We start from the raw sequence: 18,003 nt of genomic DNA on the forward strand, positions 1-18,003 counted from the left end.
CCAGATAGCTCCTGAGCTGTCAAGAGGTGGTGAGGAGTTTTTATGCATATGTTGTCAAATTAAACGTAGCAATGGCTTCCACTTTAACTTCTGATCATTCATTTATGATGAAGATGAGAGGTGCCCAAATATGATGAGTTTGTATCTAAAATGGGGGGGCCAGCAAGGACGGGGACCGTGGGGGAAATGGGAGAAGCAAGCCTGTTTGCGAGCTTCAGCTGTTCAGTTTCCAAGTCAGCCTCCGGCTGGGGTGGCCGGGGTCAGCTGTGGGGTCGAGGTGGCCGATTCCAGTGACGGCCTGTGTTCCCTTGCAGTGCGGCACAGTGGACCAGGGCCTGTATGCAAACCTGACGGAAAGGAACCTGCAGGACGCTCAGAAGTTCATTCTGATGCATGAGGTGGTACAGCCAGTGACCCCGGTGCCCGCCTTCATGGAGGACAACAGCCGCTTCTCCCATGTGGCCGTGGACGTGGTGCAGGGCCGGGACACGCTTGTCCACATCATCTATTTGGCCACAGGTAGGCGCTCTGCTCTCTCTGAGGAGGTGTCTGCCCTTGGTTTAGTGTTTTAAATGCTGAACACGTGATTTCACTGTCAAGCTTTGGATCTTTTTCCTGACAAGCCGCCAAGTCCACAGAGCTCCCTTCTCTGCCTCATCTTCTGCGACTCTTACAGGAAATGTTAATTTCACCCTCTTTTCACAACACTAGTTATAATTTAACTGGAAAGACAATGTCTGATTTCTTAACTATTGTTCCTTAACTATTCATAAAGGAAGTCTTTTCTGAGTGAGACCATTTTTCTTTGGATAATTTAAGACAATGGAATTTGTTAGAGGACATTGCTGGGTGAGCTGCCATCCTAGCATTTCCATACGGATATCCGACGGGCTCAAAAATGGTGCTGACAGCAAGATAGCCCTGTTGTACGCTGGACCAGGGAAGCATCCCAAATATGTTTGGGGGCATCAATAACAAAATGTTTTACAGAAAACACAGGCAACACAGCTTCTCACATCATCAGTGGCCACTAGTCTGTTCGTTTCCGAGGTCACATCCTGCCCCCAGGTCCTGCTGCACAGAGCTCCCTGGGGAGGCCGCCCCAGCCCCATGTCCTGACCAGGGTTCTAGCAGAATACCCCTCCGTTGTTGTTAATGCCTCCCATCTCTCTGTTAGTTTTCTTCACGACATCACTGAAGGTTTGTTGAGTTTTTACTACGTTGTGGTTCCCCTGAGCACTGATGGGTCAGAAGGTGAACGGACTGTGTCCTGCTCACCTGGAGCTCATGTTGATGGGGATGAAGGACAATAAGCCAACCGCTGAGAAAGTGGGGGAGAGATGACGACAGGCTTATGCTGTGTGTGTGACCACAGCCACCTGAGAGAGAGCTGGGGAGGCACCTGCACCTGGGGGAGGATAGGGCTGCCGCCCCAGGAGGAGACGTTCAAGCTGAGAACTGAGGCTCCTGCACCTGGGGAGGACGAGCTGGTCTTGCCTGAGGAGGGAACCAGGGAAGGCCGCAGAGGCCGGGGGGTCAGCTGTGGGCAGTGCTGCCGTGTGCTCAGGTGAGGTCAGGACAGAGACGTGTCGGTAGGTTGGCCAGTGGAGGCCGTTGGCTCCTGTGGAGGTCGGTCTGAGGGAGGAGTAAGGGAGGTCACGCAGGGAGCTTGGGGGCATTAGGTGGCAGCTGCTGTGAGCACGGCTCCCAGAAGCTGGTCGGTGAAGTGCAGAGGATGTGATGGCCTGCGGGGATAGAGGTCAGGCTTGATGTTTGTTTGAAGAGAAGATGTAGAATCACCGTGGCAGTGTTTGTCTCGCTCACTGGCGTGTAGGAAGGAACCAAATCTCTTGTTGTGCCATTTTTATCCTTAATGCCTCACAGAGGAGCCTGGCGTGTGGTCGGCTGAGGAAGGAGTGAACTGGACCTTCCCAGACGTTTTCCTAGTTTTTCTTCATCAATGTTGATTGCAGAGGACAGAGCATCTTGGCCTTCTGGGAGGTGTTGAGCTCCCCATCAGCACCCAGAGTGAGATGGCGAGGGGAGGTGGGGCTCGTCCTGAGCAGGCCTGTGAAAGCAGCCCGAGGCCTCACCTGGATTCTGACCTATTCCACAGCCAAGGCCTTCAGAAGGTGGCGTTTGCATCCGTTGTGTTAATAATGTCCGGGCTGCTGTAACAAGAACCACAGACTGGGGGGTTTAAGCAACAGAAATGTATTTCTCTAAATTCTGGAGCCTAGAGTCCAAGATCCAGACGCCAGGCAGTTTGTTTCCAAGGAGAGCTTTCTTCCTGCTGTGTCCTCATTTGGTGGACACAGAGATCTTCTCTCACGTGTCTCTTCTTATAAGGAAACTAGTCCCATTCAGGAGGGCTCCACGTGGGGTCATGGTCTAATCACCTCCCAAAGATCCCACCTTCTAATACCATTGTGTTGAAGATGAGGGCTTCAGCATGAGTTTTGGGAGGACTCACATTCTGCCCAGAGAAGTGAGCAACTTGTTCTACCACTATTTTTAATGCACCCACAGGGATAAAGTATTTGAGGATTTTTATTACAAACAATATGTTTGAACAGGATCTAAATCAAATCCAAACAGACCGACTTGGATAAATTACACATCTGAGATGAAATTATAGTCACCTTTCATGGCTTTTTAACCAGAACAGCTTTCTAGAAACTTCCTTGTGCAAGTCTGCTTTGAATGATCGCACGGTTGGGCTGCTTCTCTCCCCTCTCCCCTCCTCCTGCCCCTCCCACTCAATAGCAAGAGGATCAGCTCAGGCCACGGAGGCTGCAGTGTCCCAGGCTGCCTGGTCTGTTCTCCAGGTTTGCAGATCTGATTCCGTTGGTGATACACCATGTGCCAGTCAGCAAATAAGTCTTACAGAGATTCATTTATTTGTTCTACACACCTGACTTTTTGCTTTCGTTTTAACCAACTGCCTATTTACTAATTGAATCATGGCACACATCAAGATGTTGCCTACTCAGATCGCAGGTTGGGATCTTGGGGCAAGAGGCCATACATAGAGCTCTTCTACAGTCTCCGTGTCTCACTTGACAGATTATTAAATTCAAGGGCAAGAGGAGTTTGCATTAGCTGAAGGGCCCTTCTAGCATAGAGACCACCACAGATACACCAGGTCCTAAAGAGAGCCCCCCTCCCAACCACATTCCAGGGTTCAGGGCAGGCGTGCAAAGGGTTCTACTGCAGTTGGCCTCAGTGCTACTGAGAGTCCAAGTGAAGCCGGCCTCTGTTAGCAGGGCAGCCGTAGTGTTTCCTGTGGCTCGAATGGCGTTTCCCTGCTGCTCACCTCCCCACTGAGCCAATAGCCTTTCCCGGACCTGGTCTAGGACTGTCTTCTTGCCACTCCCATTTGTCTCTTACTGAAAATCAAATGGTGAGGCACATTCTCTGGACGATGACTGTGCTGATATTTTACAAGTTACTTCTTGGGAAGTCCTAGCAGGAGGTAAAATGGCAAACGGTGCCTCCTTTAGAATATTCATGATAGGAGCTCTGTGACTGAATCTGATATCAAATAGCTGCTCAGTTCCTCCTTGCAGAGACAATCCTAAAGTCGTGTTGACCGTTCCTGCACTCCAGGACTCGTAGCCCACCGTCTCCCAGCCCTTCTCCTGTCTGTCATATTCCGTGCTGACTCCGTGTATGCTACCTACCCCTCACTGGCTCTGCCTGTAGCTATGGCGGTTCTGATTCTATGTCATCTCCTTGGAAATACTACTCAGTAGCAAGGCTCCTACTGGGTCTTCTATGATAAAGCATATTACTTTTTTTCACTTTGCCTCCATTCGCATATGTGTATGATTAAATGTAGGCTCTATTGCACAGATCTGCTCCTTCTTCTGTGCTCTCTCTGGTTCAGGCAATGCACCCTGTAGATTTGAACCCTCTGCCACTTCAGCTAAACCTTTATTTTATTTTTCCTTAAGTATTTAGTCCCTTAATTCAAACCCTTAATATTTCTAGAGTGCTGTTTTAGACCAGTGTTATTTCGATTTGAGCATAGATAGACTCACCTGGAGGGCATGTGTAAATACAGGCTCACAAGCCCAACCCCATGAGCTTCTGGTCCAGTACAGAGTTAGTATTCCTAACAGGCCCCTAGATGCACTCAATGCTGTGCATTTCTGGACCATATTCAGCTAGTGCTGTTCTAGATAAAACAGTGATTCTCTTGACTTAGAATCTCTGTATACTAGGTGTACCTTGCCTCTGTCTGTGGTCAGGCACTGTCGTCATTGTGACTGGTTCCTAAATTTTTGTGATGCAGATACAAAATCTGTTTTCCAACATGAGCCAAACAGACATGCTTACTGTTCATTTCAGTAGCTGTTGGTATGATTTGCTAACTAGTTAGTAAAGCAGCTGGGACTTGATTTGAAGGAAAATGTTTAAAGATGAGAGAGCTAATATGAAATGGTTAAAATACATCAGCCTAAAAAAAAGGTTCAGAAATCACCTCTAATAGAACTTGGTGGTCTGAGCAAAGACAGGGAAAGGTACCAGGAATTATTTCCCTGCAATAAAAGAAGCACTGAGCCTGCAAATTTCAAAGGACACCATGTTTGAGCAATATTGATTCAGAATAAATGAACACAAGATGAAGCCAGGTTACATTTTTAAATTCCAAGGATAGAGAAAGAATTATTTAGGCATTCAGGAGAAAACAATACCTCCATTTGGGAAATAGTTAGGTGGTCCCAAAATACTCTCCAGCTGCATAAATCTGTGAAACATGGTCTAAGATATTCTGAAAATACAAAATGTGGATCAAGAATACTAACTCAACCAGGAGTGAAGAGACATTCTGTGTGTTCAGAAGACTGAGAGAAGGTGCGTGAATTGGTCACGTCTTAAGCGCCTCATGTTCCCTTGGTCTTACTTTATCCTGGACCCTCAGCCATTTGCTCTGTCTCAGCTGCCACCATGCTGATAGATTCCTGGGCAGGGGCAGAACCATGAGGTGGTTCTAACTGATGCCGACCAGCTGGTGGCCAGGCCCCTCCTGCCACTTCTGGGCCTGGATGGGACATCACATCGCTGGTGTGGATCTGGTTTCTCCAGCAGGTGTTCAAGGGTCTGGGAGATGAACTCCCTATGGGGTGAGCTTCTGCCAGTGAGAGGCATGGTAGGGGATGCATCTCCTTTCTCTTTTTCCCTCCAGTGGGCTGTCCAAGGCAGCTTCTTCACATAGCCATGCAGATGCCTCTCTGTGGCTTAACATAAGGAGTGGTCCCCTGGTGACACCTCACAAGACAATTACTTTCCATTCCTTACTTCCCATCTCATCCCTCACTCAGGCGGGGATTCTACCTCCAGTGATAAATTTGCTCTTCACCCTTGCTCCGTGCTCTGCTTTCTAGGCAATCCCAGTAAGGGGTGTTTACTCAGCGCTGTAGAGTTGCATAGCTACAAACTTAGGCAGGGATAGACCATGTTAAGAAACTCAGATTTTAATCCAAGCATAATAACAACAGTAAAACTGAGTCATACCAGTAGTTGAAGCCAAGTCTGCAAATTTCAAAGGACACCACGTTTGAGCATTAGTGATTCAGAATATATGAACATAAGATGAAGCCAGGTTACATTTTTAAATTCCAAGGATAGAGAAAGAAAACTGTGTAAAGAAAGGCAGTAATATGCAGCAGTAAATGTTTTCAAAGGTCACTGTCGGTAATTCCAGGAGAACACATTGAAGGGAGACAGCAAGGATAGGAACAGGGTAAAATCTGGAGCCAAATCTCTTTGTACAACACCAGTGTGATTTTGCTGCAAGATTTACCAATTTTCTAAAAATAAATAAGCATGGTAGTGACATGCCACTGCATTGTAACTGTGTGATGTAGACTAGTGTGTGCCCAAGGCTGTCTCCCTCATGAGCAAGGTCCCGCAGGGCATGAGATGCAGCAGGCTTGGCTTGCAGGCAGGAAACGGTGGTTTAGTCCCAGGCACCCATTCTCAGCTGGGGCGATATCGCCACCAAGAGGCAAAAAATAGTTCTTGAAGGGCAAAACAAATCTCATTTTTATGTATAAAGCACAGACATACAGGTACTACATAAACAAATACCCAGTTTTCAGTATTAAAGGTTACTGGGTGGGAGGACCAGTTACAGAAAAAATAAATGTGAAAAGTCTCTTTGCAGGAGCGATAATGAAAAAAGTTTGAGAAACTCTGCTTTTGGGTATTTCCCTGGAGAGAAGTAACAGATTCAGTGTGTGTTCTGGAGGTTTTTGGAGTGAATTGGTAAAATGAGAAGGACTCCTGATTTTCCCTTTGATGTGGGCAGTTCAGTGATTGCTGGCAGCCTTTTCTGAGAAGGGAGAAAGTTTTGATGTCGAGTTTCCTGGAAAGGATCCACTGGTGAACACAACAGACCCCTGCCCTCAAGAAGCTTGTGTTTGAGGTGGACACAACCGACAAAATAAGCTGTTACATTAATTGTTAGGTGGGAAAAAAATCAAGCAGGAATAAAGAACAGGGCGAAGCAAGGGTCTCAGTGTTAAGAAGTCTAACAAATGAGATCCATTGTGTTTAATGATTTTCCAGCGGTGGGAGGTGAAGGCTGGAACTCAGCGTTCAGGGACCTTAGTTGCAGGGGATGTACCTCCTTGCCTGTTTTGAGTAGAGAGCGGACACCGTGAGTCGGCTTTTATAAAGGTTACAACTGCTGATGGGAGTTATCTCACAGAGAAGGAAGACTGACTGAGCAATGAATGGGGTCACCGGACGGTGGGGTCAGCATAACCCGAGGGAAGAGAAGAGAGGTGCCTCCATGCAGATGGGAGCCCAGAACACAAGGCTTGCCCTCGGCTTCTGCAGGAGGACCATGGAGAAAATATGACCGACACTTCTACCCTGCTCCCTTTATTCTCTTCCAAATATACTTTTAATTCGGGACACAGCATTTTTTGTAGTTTGTTGCTTCTAATCATTATTAAAATCCAGAAATCAGGAATGCTTCCAAAATGAGCTTGTAGAAAAAAAAACAAAGAAACAATGTTCTTTGTACACCAGAAATTTTTTCTGTAGATTAAAAATTGATAGCTTGCTCAACACAAGCTGAAATCCCATTTCTGACTTTATCTCCCATGTGTAGTTTCTTCTAGCAGTTAATTCTCTAGGCTTGAAGCTTGTGCTGTGAAGCTCTCCTCCTTTCTAAAGGGAGGAAGATGCGACAAGCCTCAGCCTTCGCTCATAGATTTGAGAGACCCTAGGGAGACTCTTTTGGGCACAAAAATTAATTTACTGTTGCCATTGCTAACCATTCTCTTCCTCGATATTTATAACCAATTGCAAGTACCTAAGTGTCATGAGCAAGCATAACATTGTGAAAATCCTATATTGGAGAGAATTTTTAGTAATCACTCCGAATTCTGTCCTTCTCACTGGAGATTGGAAATGCTCTATATGTTTCCATTTGTAAGGGATTCCCACAGGCTGGAAGGGAGTGTTATATAGTTTGAGTGCTTATTTGATAAAATGAGTTGAATTTAGAATTTAAAATGATAAAACAATTGCAATTAATAATAGCAATCTAGGAAAATCGCAGGTACTTAATGCTACGGGTTAAATTGTATCCCCGCTAAAGATATGTTGAAGTATCTCAGAATGTGATTTGATTTAGAAATAGGTCTTTGCAGCTGTAATTTGTTTATATGAACTCATACTGGAGTAGGGTGGACCCTTAATCCAGTGTGACTGGTGTCCTTATAAGAAGAGAGCGACACACACAGGTAGAATAACATGTCAACACAGGCAGATTGGAAGGAAGCAGCTGCAAGCCAAGGGCAGACAGCCACCACCAGACGCTGGAAGAGGCAGGCAAGACTTTACCCAGAGTCTTATGCATGGCCCCACTGATACCATGATTTCAGACTGCTAACTTCCAGAACTGTGAGATAATAAATTTCTGTTGCTTTAAGCCACCCCAATGTGGCATTCTATTACAGCAGCCTTAGGCCTCTAATCCATATTTTCCCACAGTGCACCTGATCTTGAAGCCAAGTTTAAAGTGTAGCCTGGCTTTCTCCTGACCCCCTGATAGTTCTCAGTGTCACCACCTTACAGAACAAAATTAGTATTTTAGTGTTAGTTTGTGCCAGGCCCACTTAAAATGAAAATTCTACTGTTGAGACAATTTAATTTTGCCAAACTACTTAAAATGGTATAAAACAACATTGTGTTGTTTTACTAAATATGGGAGCATTCATTCTTGTATTTTAATATATTCTGTTTTTCAGCATGTTTTCTGAATGATTTTAGTAGCTTATGCCTCATTCCCCAGCCACAAAATAATGTGAAGTGACAGGCCACAAATTAGCAAATACTCTTAATTGTGACACAGTACACTTCTGCCTTTAAGGTGCAGCCTGTGTCACTGTTTCCTTCTTGGGCTGCTTTCTCTTTCCTGGACTTTCTTTGATTTAGACCCATGTACACCTTCCTGTCTTCCTCTCTCACATTGCACATGATCAGTGGACCCAAGTTGCCTCTGGTAGGAAAGCATTGTGGTCTGTGGATGTAAGAAATGAAAACCACTTCTCTGTCCTTCATCTCTCCATATATATCTTACCAAGTACACATTTTTTTATGGGATTCCTTTAGGTTTCTTGGCAGTTACTGAAGTTTAAGCATGGTCATCTCCTGTTCCCAGACATGCTGTCCTCCTGCTTTTGCAAAAATTTGTTTAGTAAATTATTGTTTCTGTGTGAAATGATGTCATAACTCCAAAGAGTGTTTAGTGATTTACACTTAATGCTTAGCTGGGTTGTCTGCCCAGGGTGTCACCAGAATGCAGTCAAATGTAGGTAGGGCTGTGGTCTCATCTGAAGGTTTGCCTGGGTAAGAATCCACTTCCAAGTTTACTCAAGCCATTGGCAGAGTTCATTTCCCATATTCCCCATGGCTGAGGGCCCTGGGGCTTTGCTCACTCCAGGCAGAGGCCACTCCCATGTCCTGAAGGTGGTCTGTGGTTCCTTCCCACACTGTCTCCTCCAGCAGGCCCACTCACTCTGTCCAGCTTCCAGGGAGCCTCTCTCCTCAGGGAAGCCCCAGGCCTTCTCAAGGGCTTTCACCTGATTGGATATCCACAAGGATAATTCCACTTTGATGAACACAAACCAGCTTACTTGGGATCTTAACAGAATCTGCAGGATCCCTTCATTGTTGCCATATAACGTCACCTGTTCCCAGGGGTGACATACCGTCATCACAGATCAGGCCTCTTTAGGGGAGGTGCCTATATAATTCATTGTAGGGGCCATCTTAGAGAATGGCCTACCACAGGTGGTCTCTTGATGCCTCCCACCCCCTCAGGCTACCCACCCCTGCCAAAAACAAAACAAAACTCTCAGTATAAGTTTCATTTTTGAAATTCTAAAATTAAATATAAAATGTTTCTCCTTGGGGCAAAAAGCTACTCCTGAAATTATTAGGGCTGTTTGTATTTAAAGGGAAAAAGCTCTTCCTCTAAGTTGAGCTGCTGGGTTGCACTGGTTACTTGTTCTGTCTAGTCATCTAGATCTGGCTGACGTGCTCACAGCAGAATGAAGCCATTTCCCATTGGCTCCATTGCCCCACGAGCAAAGGCCTGTACTGAAAAGAAAAGAAAAAATTCTGTAAGGTAGAAGAGGAGGCAGGGGGGACATGCCGTAATATTTCATGGCATTTTATAGGTAATTCCCTCATGAACCAAAACCAAAATCTCTGACAACAGAAGAAGTGTACAAGCTGTTGCCGTCTCCGCTCCCTCTCATCCTGTCACCTCTGCTCCCTCTCCTCCCTCCCGTCCCTGTGCTGGGGCCGCCTGTGTGTTCTTTCCCTGACTGGAGGGATTAACACACGCCCTGTCAAGAGCGGCCTTCTGACTGAGGCCCCTGCAGGCAGTGAGGCGGCCACATCTGTCCTCGGGGGGTGCTGCCTCTCTGACTCCTAGTTATTCTGGGACTGCTGGGCTGACGGGGCCTCTGTGGACACAGGGTCCGGGTGAGGCCTTGTGACCCTTTGGGAATGTGAGGAGCAGGATTACTCCATCACACCTCATAGTCCTTCTCTGTGCTGTTGAATCAGCAAACCAAAGTCTTCCTAGTACCATAAAACCTGCAATAACATGATTGTGTTACGACATGTTAGCAAATTGAATCTTTGCACTAGGAAGACTCAGGTTCCACTCACATGGCCAGGCAGCTCTCGTGTCTCATGCCCTGAAAGGAATGCAGTGTCCAGAGTACTTCTTGCCCTAATGATTTCATCCAGCATGTAGGACATGGTGACAGGGGCTCTGCAAAGGTGTCAGGTTGCTTACGCCAAAACGGATTCCCATCTGATCATAGCAGCCAAATGACTTGCAGGACAGTTTATGCCTTGGCTTTGAAGGTCTACCTTTTTCATTCTTTGTCTAAGCCCATCCTTGCTGACTTGTATATACGCCTCTTGCCTGGCAATAATGACCAGCCATTACCAGGCAGATTTAGGTCTTGACCTCTAGGTAATTAAATTCTGAAGCAGACAGCAGTGCACGCAGGAGTGGAAACGAGTAAGTACACTCTCCCTTGCTTGATGAAATATCGTTAACGATGGCACTGTATATGGGCTCTCCTCCAGAAGTGGTTGCGCAGCAGAGAGGCTGGAGGAAAAAAAACACCCCGTCATATCTTTGCAAATAAGCCTTTGCAGAGGGCATGTGTAGAGAAATCCCTTAGTGCAAAAGGAAGAGATTGGACAGACTTGGGTATAAGAGAGCTAATGTGTAGGAAGCTGGGTGCACCTATTAATCCTGAAGTTCCCACCTGGAACCCATTAGAGGAAGTGCACTCTCCTCAAATCATCACCATGAGTGAACACAGCACGGGTGCTTCCACCAGGGTGCCTGCAGCAAACCAACCACAATTTGGGTAAACAGCTTGATGGTGGTGCCATTATCAACCATGTACCCATCTCCCAAACACCTGTTCTGGATGTGGGGAAACAGTATGTGTCACTTGCAAAGATGTCAACATCAGAATTTCTTTTACTTAGACTCTCAGAAAATAGCTGAAGCCCACAGGGAGATTAAAAAGCTGGCCAATTATTTGTTGGTTTTTAATATTTTCATCTTTGAAACAGAGAGATGATCAAGTCGATGTTTCTTAAATAGGGAATTCTGTGGTTTGTAAACAAAACTGTCTTTACCAAAAGATGCTGCTGAAGCTCTTTCCAGGACCCCACAATTCTGAGAGTGTTAACAATGGGGTGATGTTTCCAGCTGATGTTCTTAGGGGTAAAAACTGTTCTTACCTCAACCTGCATGATTTACCCATTGGATAAGTTAAGTATATCCTTGGAGAAGCTAAGGTTATGACTTTGACTGATGAGACCTTATATGGAGAATCCAGACAGCCCAAACCTAACGAGCCCCCAAAGTCCAGAATGCCTGAAGTTAAAATTATAGACTAAAGAAAAAACAATGCGAAGAAAAAATGTCCCTTCCCCTATTTTGCCTTGGCTGACCTTAGTATGTGCCAAAAAAATGTTGAATGCCTGGGCAGATGGAAAGTAGAGGGCCATCTGTCCATCCATTGTGCTCAGCCATCGGCCCCGTCATTATGTTAACCAACCCCAATTCTGAAAGGACAAAGAAAAAGAAGGCTCTGAGCTTTTGGTTTTATTCCATTTAATAACATCCAATGTGAATTAATTAACTTTCTGAACAAGCGAATAATTACCATCCCTTTTCAGATTTCTGAGCTACAAAAGCTTAACCCTGTTTGAAATTTTTAAAGCATTTTGAGATTAAAGCGATGTTCGGTCCTTACTGTTATCTATTTTTAGTTTAACTATTGTGCTCCAACTGGGTATAATGAAACTGATTAAATATATAATTTTTTAATTTGAGGAATTAAACTTGAGATTTAGAGGAAAGGAAAATTTGCTTAAGAAAGATTCATTTCTTTACCTAGGAAATATGTGTTAAACAGTTCCTATGTGAAGCTAAAATACTGAGTAAAAAAGACAATTAGTAAAGGTCCCTCAAAGTGATCCTGAATTAGACCAGTAGAAGTTGTTTTTCATACCACAGAATAGATATGAGATTTGATAGGGCTCAGTTTTCATGTGTATGTACCAATGATAAAAGAAATCCAATTATTGTCTAAATACTCAAATACATTTATGTAATTTTCAAATAATAACAAAAAAAATTCTTCCCCTTAGTATTGAAGGTGATCTCTAAGATTATCAGGGCAGGAGCTTTATTTGGGTCCTCATTGATATGATCACTTACTTAATTTTTAGATACTGACCCTGTCCTTAGCAAAAGAACACTGGTTCAAAGTGAAAAATAGTGTCAGCCGCAGAGGCCTTGATTGCCCTGGTAAACTTAGTCTGTAAAAGGCAGTCTTCATCATAATGAGCTGTTGCTCTGAGTTAATCAACACATTTTTTCTTCTAGCAAGAAATTATTTTGATTATACAATGGTGGCATTACTTTTTATATTTGTGGGCAGCATTAATTTCTCTCCATGTGGATTGCATAGAGCCAGTTATCTTGGTCTTTACTGAACCGCTGACCTGTGATTCACCTGGAAGCTTGTCTTCAGGGACCTCTGACTTCCAAAGCTGGGACCCCATAACCTGCAGCTCTGGGCTCCTCAGATTCTGGGGCCTTCCCGGCCCTGAGCAGAGAACCGGGAGCAAGAGGGCCCAGGCTCAGTGCCAGCTCGTCTTTGCCCTGGCTGGGCTCAGACCCCTCAGCCACTTTTGGTGGCCAGACCTTTCACATCCCTCATGACCCATGACCCAGTCTTTCCTCCAGCGTGTGAGTTCTGTCCTGCATGCCCATTCCAGGACTCAGAGGACTGTCTGTGTCCCCTGTGGCTAATTCTGCCCCATCTCCGGGCCCTGACCTGCTGACCCCCCACCACCACTTGCCCTGCATCTCCTTCTGTCCAACTAGGACCCTCACGGGGGCTTTCATCATTGGAAGATGTACGGCTGGTTTGGGGACCTGGCTGCCCCTCTGCCACTTGCTTCCCATTTGGGGAAAATCAGTACATTTTGTCAAGACTCATAATTTGCCTTCTGCCTGGGTAACAACTGGGCTGGGATGGCATGTGGATCGCAGACAATACCCATGGAAGATGTGGCAAGCCACACTGGGAGGTCAGCACTGTAGCTGGCAAGCTGAAGGGCTCTGAGATCTGTGCCATTAGTGTGGCTGTATTTAGGGCTGAATATGTCACCCTTTCATCTCAGTCTCAGGTCACAGTATAAGCCTATTTCCCTGCATGTAAACATTTAAGGATACATGTCATGCCTGTCCACTGGGTGCCATGTGGGGCTTTTCTGCCCCTCAGATATATGGTTCCTTATTTCAGACTCCCAGTTTCATACCTTTGGAAGTCCGCAGCCCTCCCCGTAATTCCTGTTATTCAGTTCCTCGGCTTATGCTCACAAAGTCTTGTCTACTCTCAGGCAGTGTTTCTCACACTCCAGGATATCTTGGAAGACAGGGAGATGGTTCCCTGGTGAAGGTATGGGTGGATCTTCCTAGGAGAAAGCATAGACTAGAAAACATACAGATACAGAAAGGGATATTCTCAAAGGTGAGCAATTTAAATTAGCTGGATTTCTGGATGGTGAGATAGGAGACAAAGCTGAGGGGCAGGATGGATCATATTATAAATTTTATCCTAACAAATGAATCCAGGACTTAAGGTGCACAGACAGACTTAAGCCCAAGGAGATACACTAAGCTCTGTGATGAGTTCCAATTTGCACGTGGCTGATGACAGTCTGTTGGAAGTCCTTCTCTGAAGCTGATGGGAAAAGTTTGGGTCAGTAATAGAGACCTCAGATCAGCTTGGATGCCATAGGAATGGTTAGGATCGCGCCTGAAGAAGTTGCATGAAAACTCTCGCTACCAAATAGTTTGGAATAGCAGCCACTAGTTCCTAATTAGTATAATGTAGCAATTCAGAAAAATGACAAAATAATTTTCTTATTCCGCTCAGTAGAGAGCCCTCTTTTTCTCTCAAGTTAATGTTGCAAAAGTACAAAAGTGCTTTGCATAGATTTTGTTCAACCATCCCAGCTCATACTAACAGCACTGATCGCAGTACAAATTTCCCCACAGGGGGAGAGGCTGATTCCTCTCCATGCCTGCCTGGTGACTGTCACAGAAGGGCTGCCAGCTTGCCAACTGGGTGGCTGTTTTGTCATTTAGATACAATAAATCTAAGACAAGTAATTCCCTACTGGAAACTTGAATTGCCTCCTTAGCACAGAGAGATTTAGGCTGTGGGGTCAGATGAGAGCTGAAAAAGGAAACCCAGGGGACTCGATTAATTGCATTCTCATTTTAAATGCAGTATGGTTTTTACTCCAGTGGTGAATTTCCTATAAGTACCAGCTTATGACTTAGACTGTCTTGTTTTGTTCTATTTTTCAGGAAGGCAGTAGAGGTTGCTGTCAGAGAGCTATTACCTCCCTTCCTGCTTTTGTGTAGCGAGTACTGACAGAGGCAGGAGCTTGCCTGTTTTAGACAAATGCTGAGTAGGTCTTATAATCTAGAAGCTAAATGGTAGCAAGACAATAAGAACAGTGAATTCTTCCACAATGTACCCAGTGTGCCAGGCACTATCCAAGCCCTTTGCATAGATAAGCTCTCTACAGGGTCTCTGACCTGGGAACTGGCCCCAGGGTAAAGGAGACACAGAGATGTGAGTGACCTGCTCTTGGCCACGTGGTCTGTGTTGGAGCCCAGCATCTGACTTGGGCCACTGAACCTCAGGGTCCACACACTGAACCATGTGCTCTCCTTGAGCACCTACTGTGTGCCAGGCACTGTTCTAGAAACTAGCAAGATTACAGTGAACAAGACAGGCTTCATCTCCTGCCATCTAGTTCCCTGGATTTATATGCTGAGCATGAGAATGCAAGAATATGGTTTAAAATAATACTTTGATATAAAAACTGCTATGTATAACTTAAGACTAGGATGTTTAAATTGGCTAAGGTATCATTTTTAAGAAAAAAGAAGCCATTAGTTGCATCTGATAAACTGAGTTAATTAAAATCTCCTTTTTAGGCGTATACTTGCCAGGAAGACCTGTTTTCTTCTTTTAATTCCCTTTTACTATATAAATGTAATGCTGAGCTCCCAGTGCCTAGATGCAGTTAATTCCTTTGCTCAATTATGAGTTAAAAGAAAGAACTTTTGTAACATATTAGCTGTCTACTACTTTGGGGTAAGGACCAGCTGAATTGATGAACTTGATAAAATGAGCTGTTGCTATAGCAACATGCTGCGCAGTGAGTGGAAGGGGATATTCATCACCACCTCACTGGTAGTGCTTGGAAAGGTAACATACAAATACAGAAGGTTCCCTTTTACTGTGCAGTAACTTTGGGTCACTGAGACAGCCTCTAAAAATGCCTCTTGGAGACAGCAGCGGGGAATCAGATGGCGTCAAGACAATCTCCAGCCCTGTCTCCAGAAGTACCACTTGTCCTTTTCATGGACTTAATTTCTAAACTGGATTTAGCCTACAGCAAGCTGAATGGCAAACACTTCCTTAAAGTATAACAAAACTTAGAGAAGTAATATGAGCAGAATAGAGTCAAGGTAATAGATTAACCATCTGATGCTTTATAATAGTCTCTGTGTCTTTATTTCACATTTCCCTGGACTGGCCCTCTCTTTATTTCTTTTTAGGGCCTTTTTCTTATCTTACAAAGCAAGAAAATTCATAAATACAAATAAATAAATACATATGTATAAATTTACATATATAAATTTATATATATCTTACATATCAAATACATATCTATCAATATATACATCAAATATGTTGCAATTCCACCCTTAAAATTTTTTTTTTATTGTACCTTAGAAGGAATATGTATTTACTGTGTGTTTCAGAAGTGTTTCAGGCTGCTGCTCTTGAGAATTAATTTCTCCTGGTAGTTTTTCATTGTTCAATGTTCTCAGATTCATCAGACACATAGAGCATAGTAGCTTTCACTGTAACTGTTGTTGAACTGTTTCATTCTTCAAGCTTTAATGAATTGTAGCAGGTCGTCTGATCAAATGCAAGTATGAAAAATCAATAATTATTATTTTTGTTCTCAGCAATAGGAAATGTTATATTGATCTGACCAAACTTTCTTTTCCTTCCCCTCTTTCTCCCTTCTTCATTCCTGCCTTCCTTCTTTCCTAAAAAAATAAGATCTGTTTTCATAAACTGTTGAAATTTTGCTAAAAGTAAAACTCTAGAAACCTTGCAAAAAGAAACGCATTCTAACCAGTGACCTTTTCCTCAGATACTCAAAAGTGCATTTTTGAGTGCTTGTGTAGTTCTAATTTTCCCCCAAAGATCACCAGAGTCATTAGCATAAAGATTGTGAGCTGCAGCACCATCTGTATGAATTACTTTAGAATGTTTATCAAAATGTGTCAGTTGGTCACAGCGTTGCATGTCTTGTGTTACATCTCCTGCTTTTCTTGCCCAGGATCGTATGTATAAAGGATTAAGACAAATAAATAATATTTGAAAACACTAGGCTGTTACTAATATGAACCCTATATTGTGATCATATGAGGTAAAAAAAAGTAAGTCTAACATATAATTTGTAGTGCCTTTGTGTTAGAATGGGAATCATAATAGCTTAGAGAAATATGGAAAGATAATATACAGTCTAATTTTGACATTGCTTTCATCAAATTATCTGGATGACAAATCCTATTATTTATACTTCCTGCTCTTGACATGGTGTCCCTGTGCTAGTTTTCCAGGGCTGCCATAACAAAGATAATGAAGTCTGACAGATGAAGGGGACTAAGCAATAGAAATATATTCCTCACAGTTCTGGAGGCTGAAAGTCCAAGGTCGAGGCGTCGGCAGGGTTGTTTTTTTCTGAGGCCTCTGTCCTTGGCTTGTAGACAGCCAGCTTTTGGCTGTGTCCTCACATGTGGTACACATGTCTGTGTCATAATTCCCTCTTCCCATAAGGACACCAGTCAGATTGCATAAGGGACCACCCATATGACCTCCTTTTGTTAATTACCTTTCCAAGGGCCCTCTCTCCAAATGCAGTCATGTTCTGAAGCATTGGGAATTAGCACATCAACCTACAAATTTTGAGGGGACACAATTCTGTCTGTAGAACTGTTTTCCTATAACCCATATTTTCATGCCAAATGAGAAATTGCTACACTTGACCATCTATCAAGAAGCAAAATAGAATCTTGTTAAAACTATTAAGCCTGTCTTAGCAAAGTGAACACTGAAAGTTAGGAAAATATCAGCTATTTTTCCCCAAAGTAAAATATGTGGTTAATTTTCAACCACTAATAATGAATGACGTGCAGTGGTGCTTCCATTGCATAGAGCTTACATTACATATAGCGGTTAATGTTTTAAGGGTCTTAATTTTTATTGTAAACTTTTTGTTTATAAACAAATCTTTTGTCACCTTAAATCCTGTTTGGTAAAACAGAACTGAAACAGAAGATATTGCTCATCAAATAATTCTCCTGTTTGCTTCCTGAGCTCATGGAAGTGAGAGCCCCCAGTCGCTAGCTCTCTCAAATCTAGCCTGGGCTTGGCACCATTTACACATCAGTTATCTGTATAGTGCATTCTAGGATAAGATAAGCACATGTCTGTAACCATTGCTTCATCTTTACCTGGAATAACAACAACCACTTAATACACTGTTTTATCAGCCTGCCTGATCTCCTAGGGATGCTTCAGCCTCCTATTACTGATGCACCATTTTAGAGATTGCATTTTATCCTTTCCATACCTTCAAAACAAAAATACCTTCAAAAAGGTAGAAACTGGCACTTGATTGATATGAACAGCATCTAAATTCTGTCCTGTTAGTCAGACATTTGGCACTCACTTAATCTTTCTGGCTTTGCTTTCTTCACCCACAAAATTCAGAATACTGCCATAGGTCCCTTCCAGCTCTAATGTCCTCGGACTATGAAAT

General features: G+C 43.9%; 1 protein-coding gene across 1 annotated transcript in view; it reads left to right on the top strand.

Annotated features, from left to right (window-relative positions):
- Positions 1-18,003, top strand: part of SEMA5A (semaphorin 5A) — a 462,739-nt gene that overhangs the window by 331,252 nt on the left and 113,484 nt on the right. Inside the window, exon 10 of the mRNA XM_036896667.2 lies at positions 315-519. Coding sequence (XP_036752562.2) covers positions 315-519 — 205 coding nt within the window. The remainder of the gene's footprint in view (positions 1-314; positions 520-18,003) is intronic.

This window comes from Manis pentadactyla, chromosome 2 (genome assembly GCF_030020395.1).
Source record: "Manis pentadactyla isolate mManPen7 chromosome 2, mManPen7.hap1, whole genome shotgun sequence".
Classification (NCBI taxonomy): Eukaryota; Metazoa; Chordata; class Mammalia; order Pholidota; family Manidae; genus Manis; species Manis pentadactyla.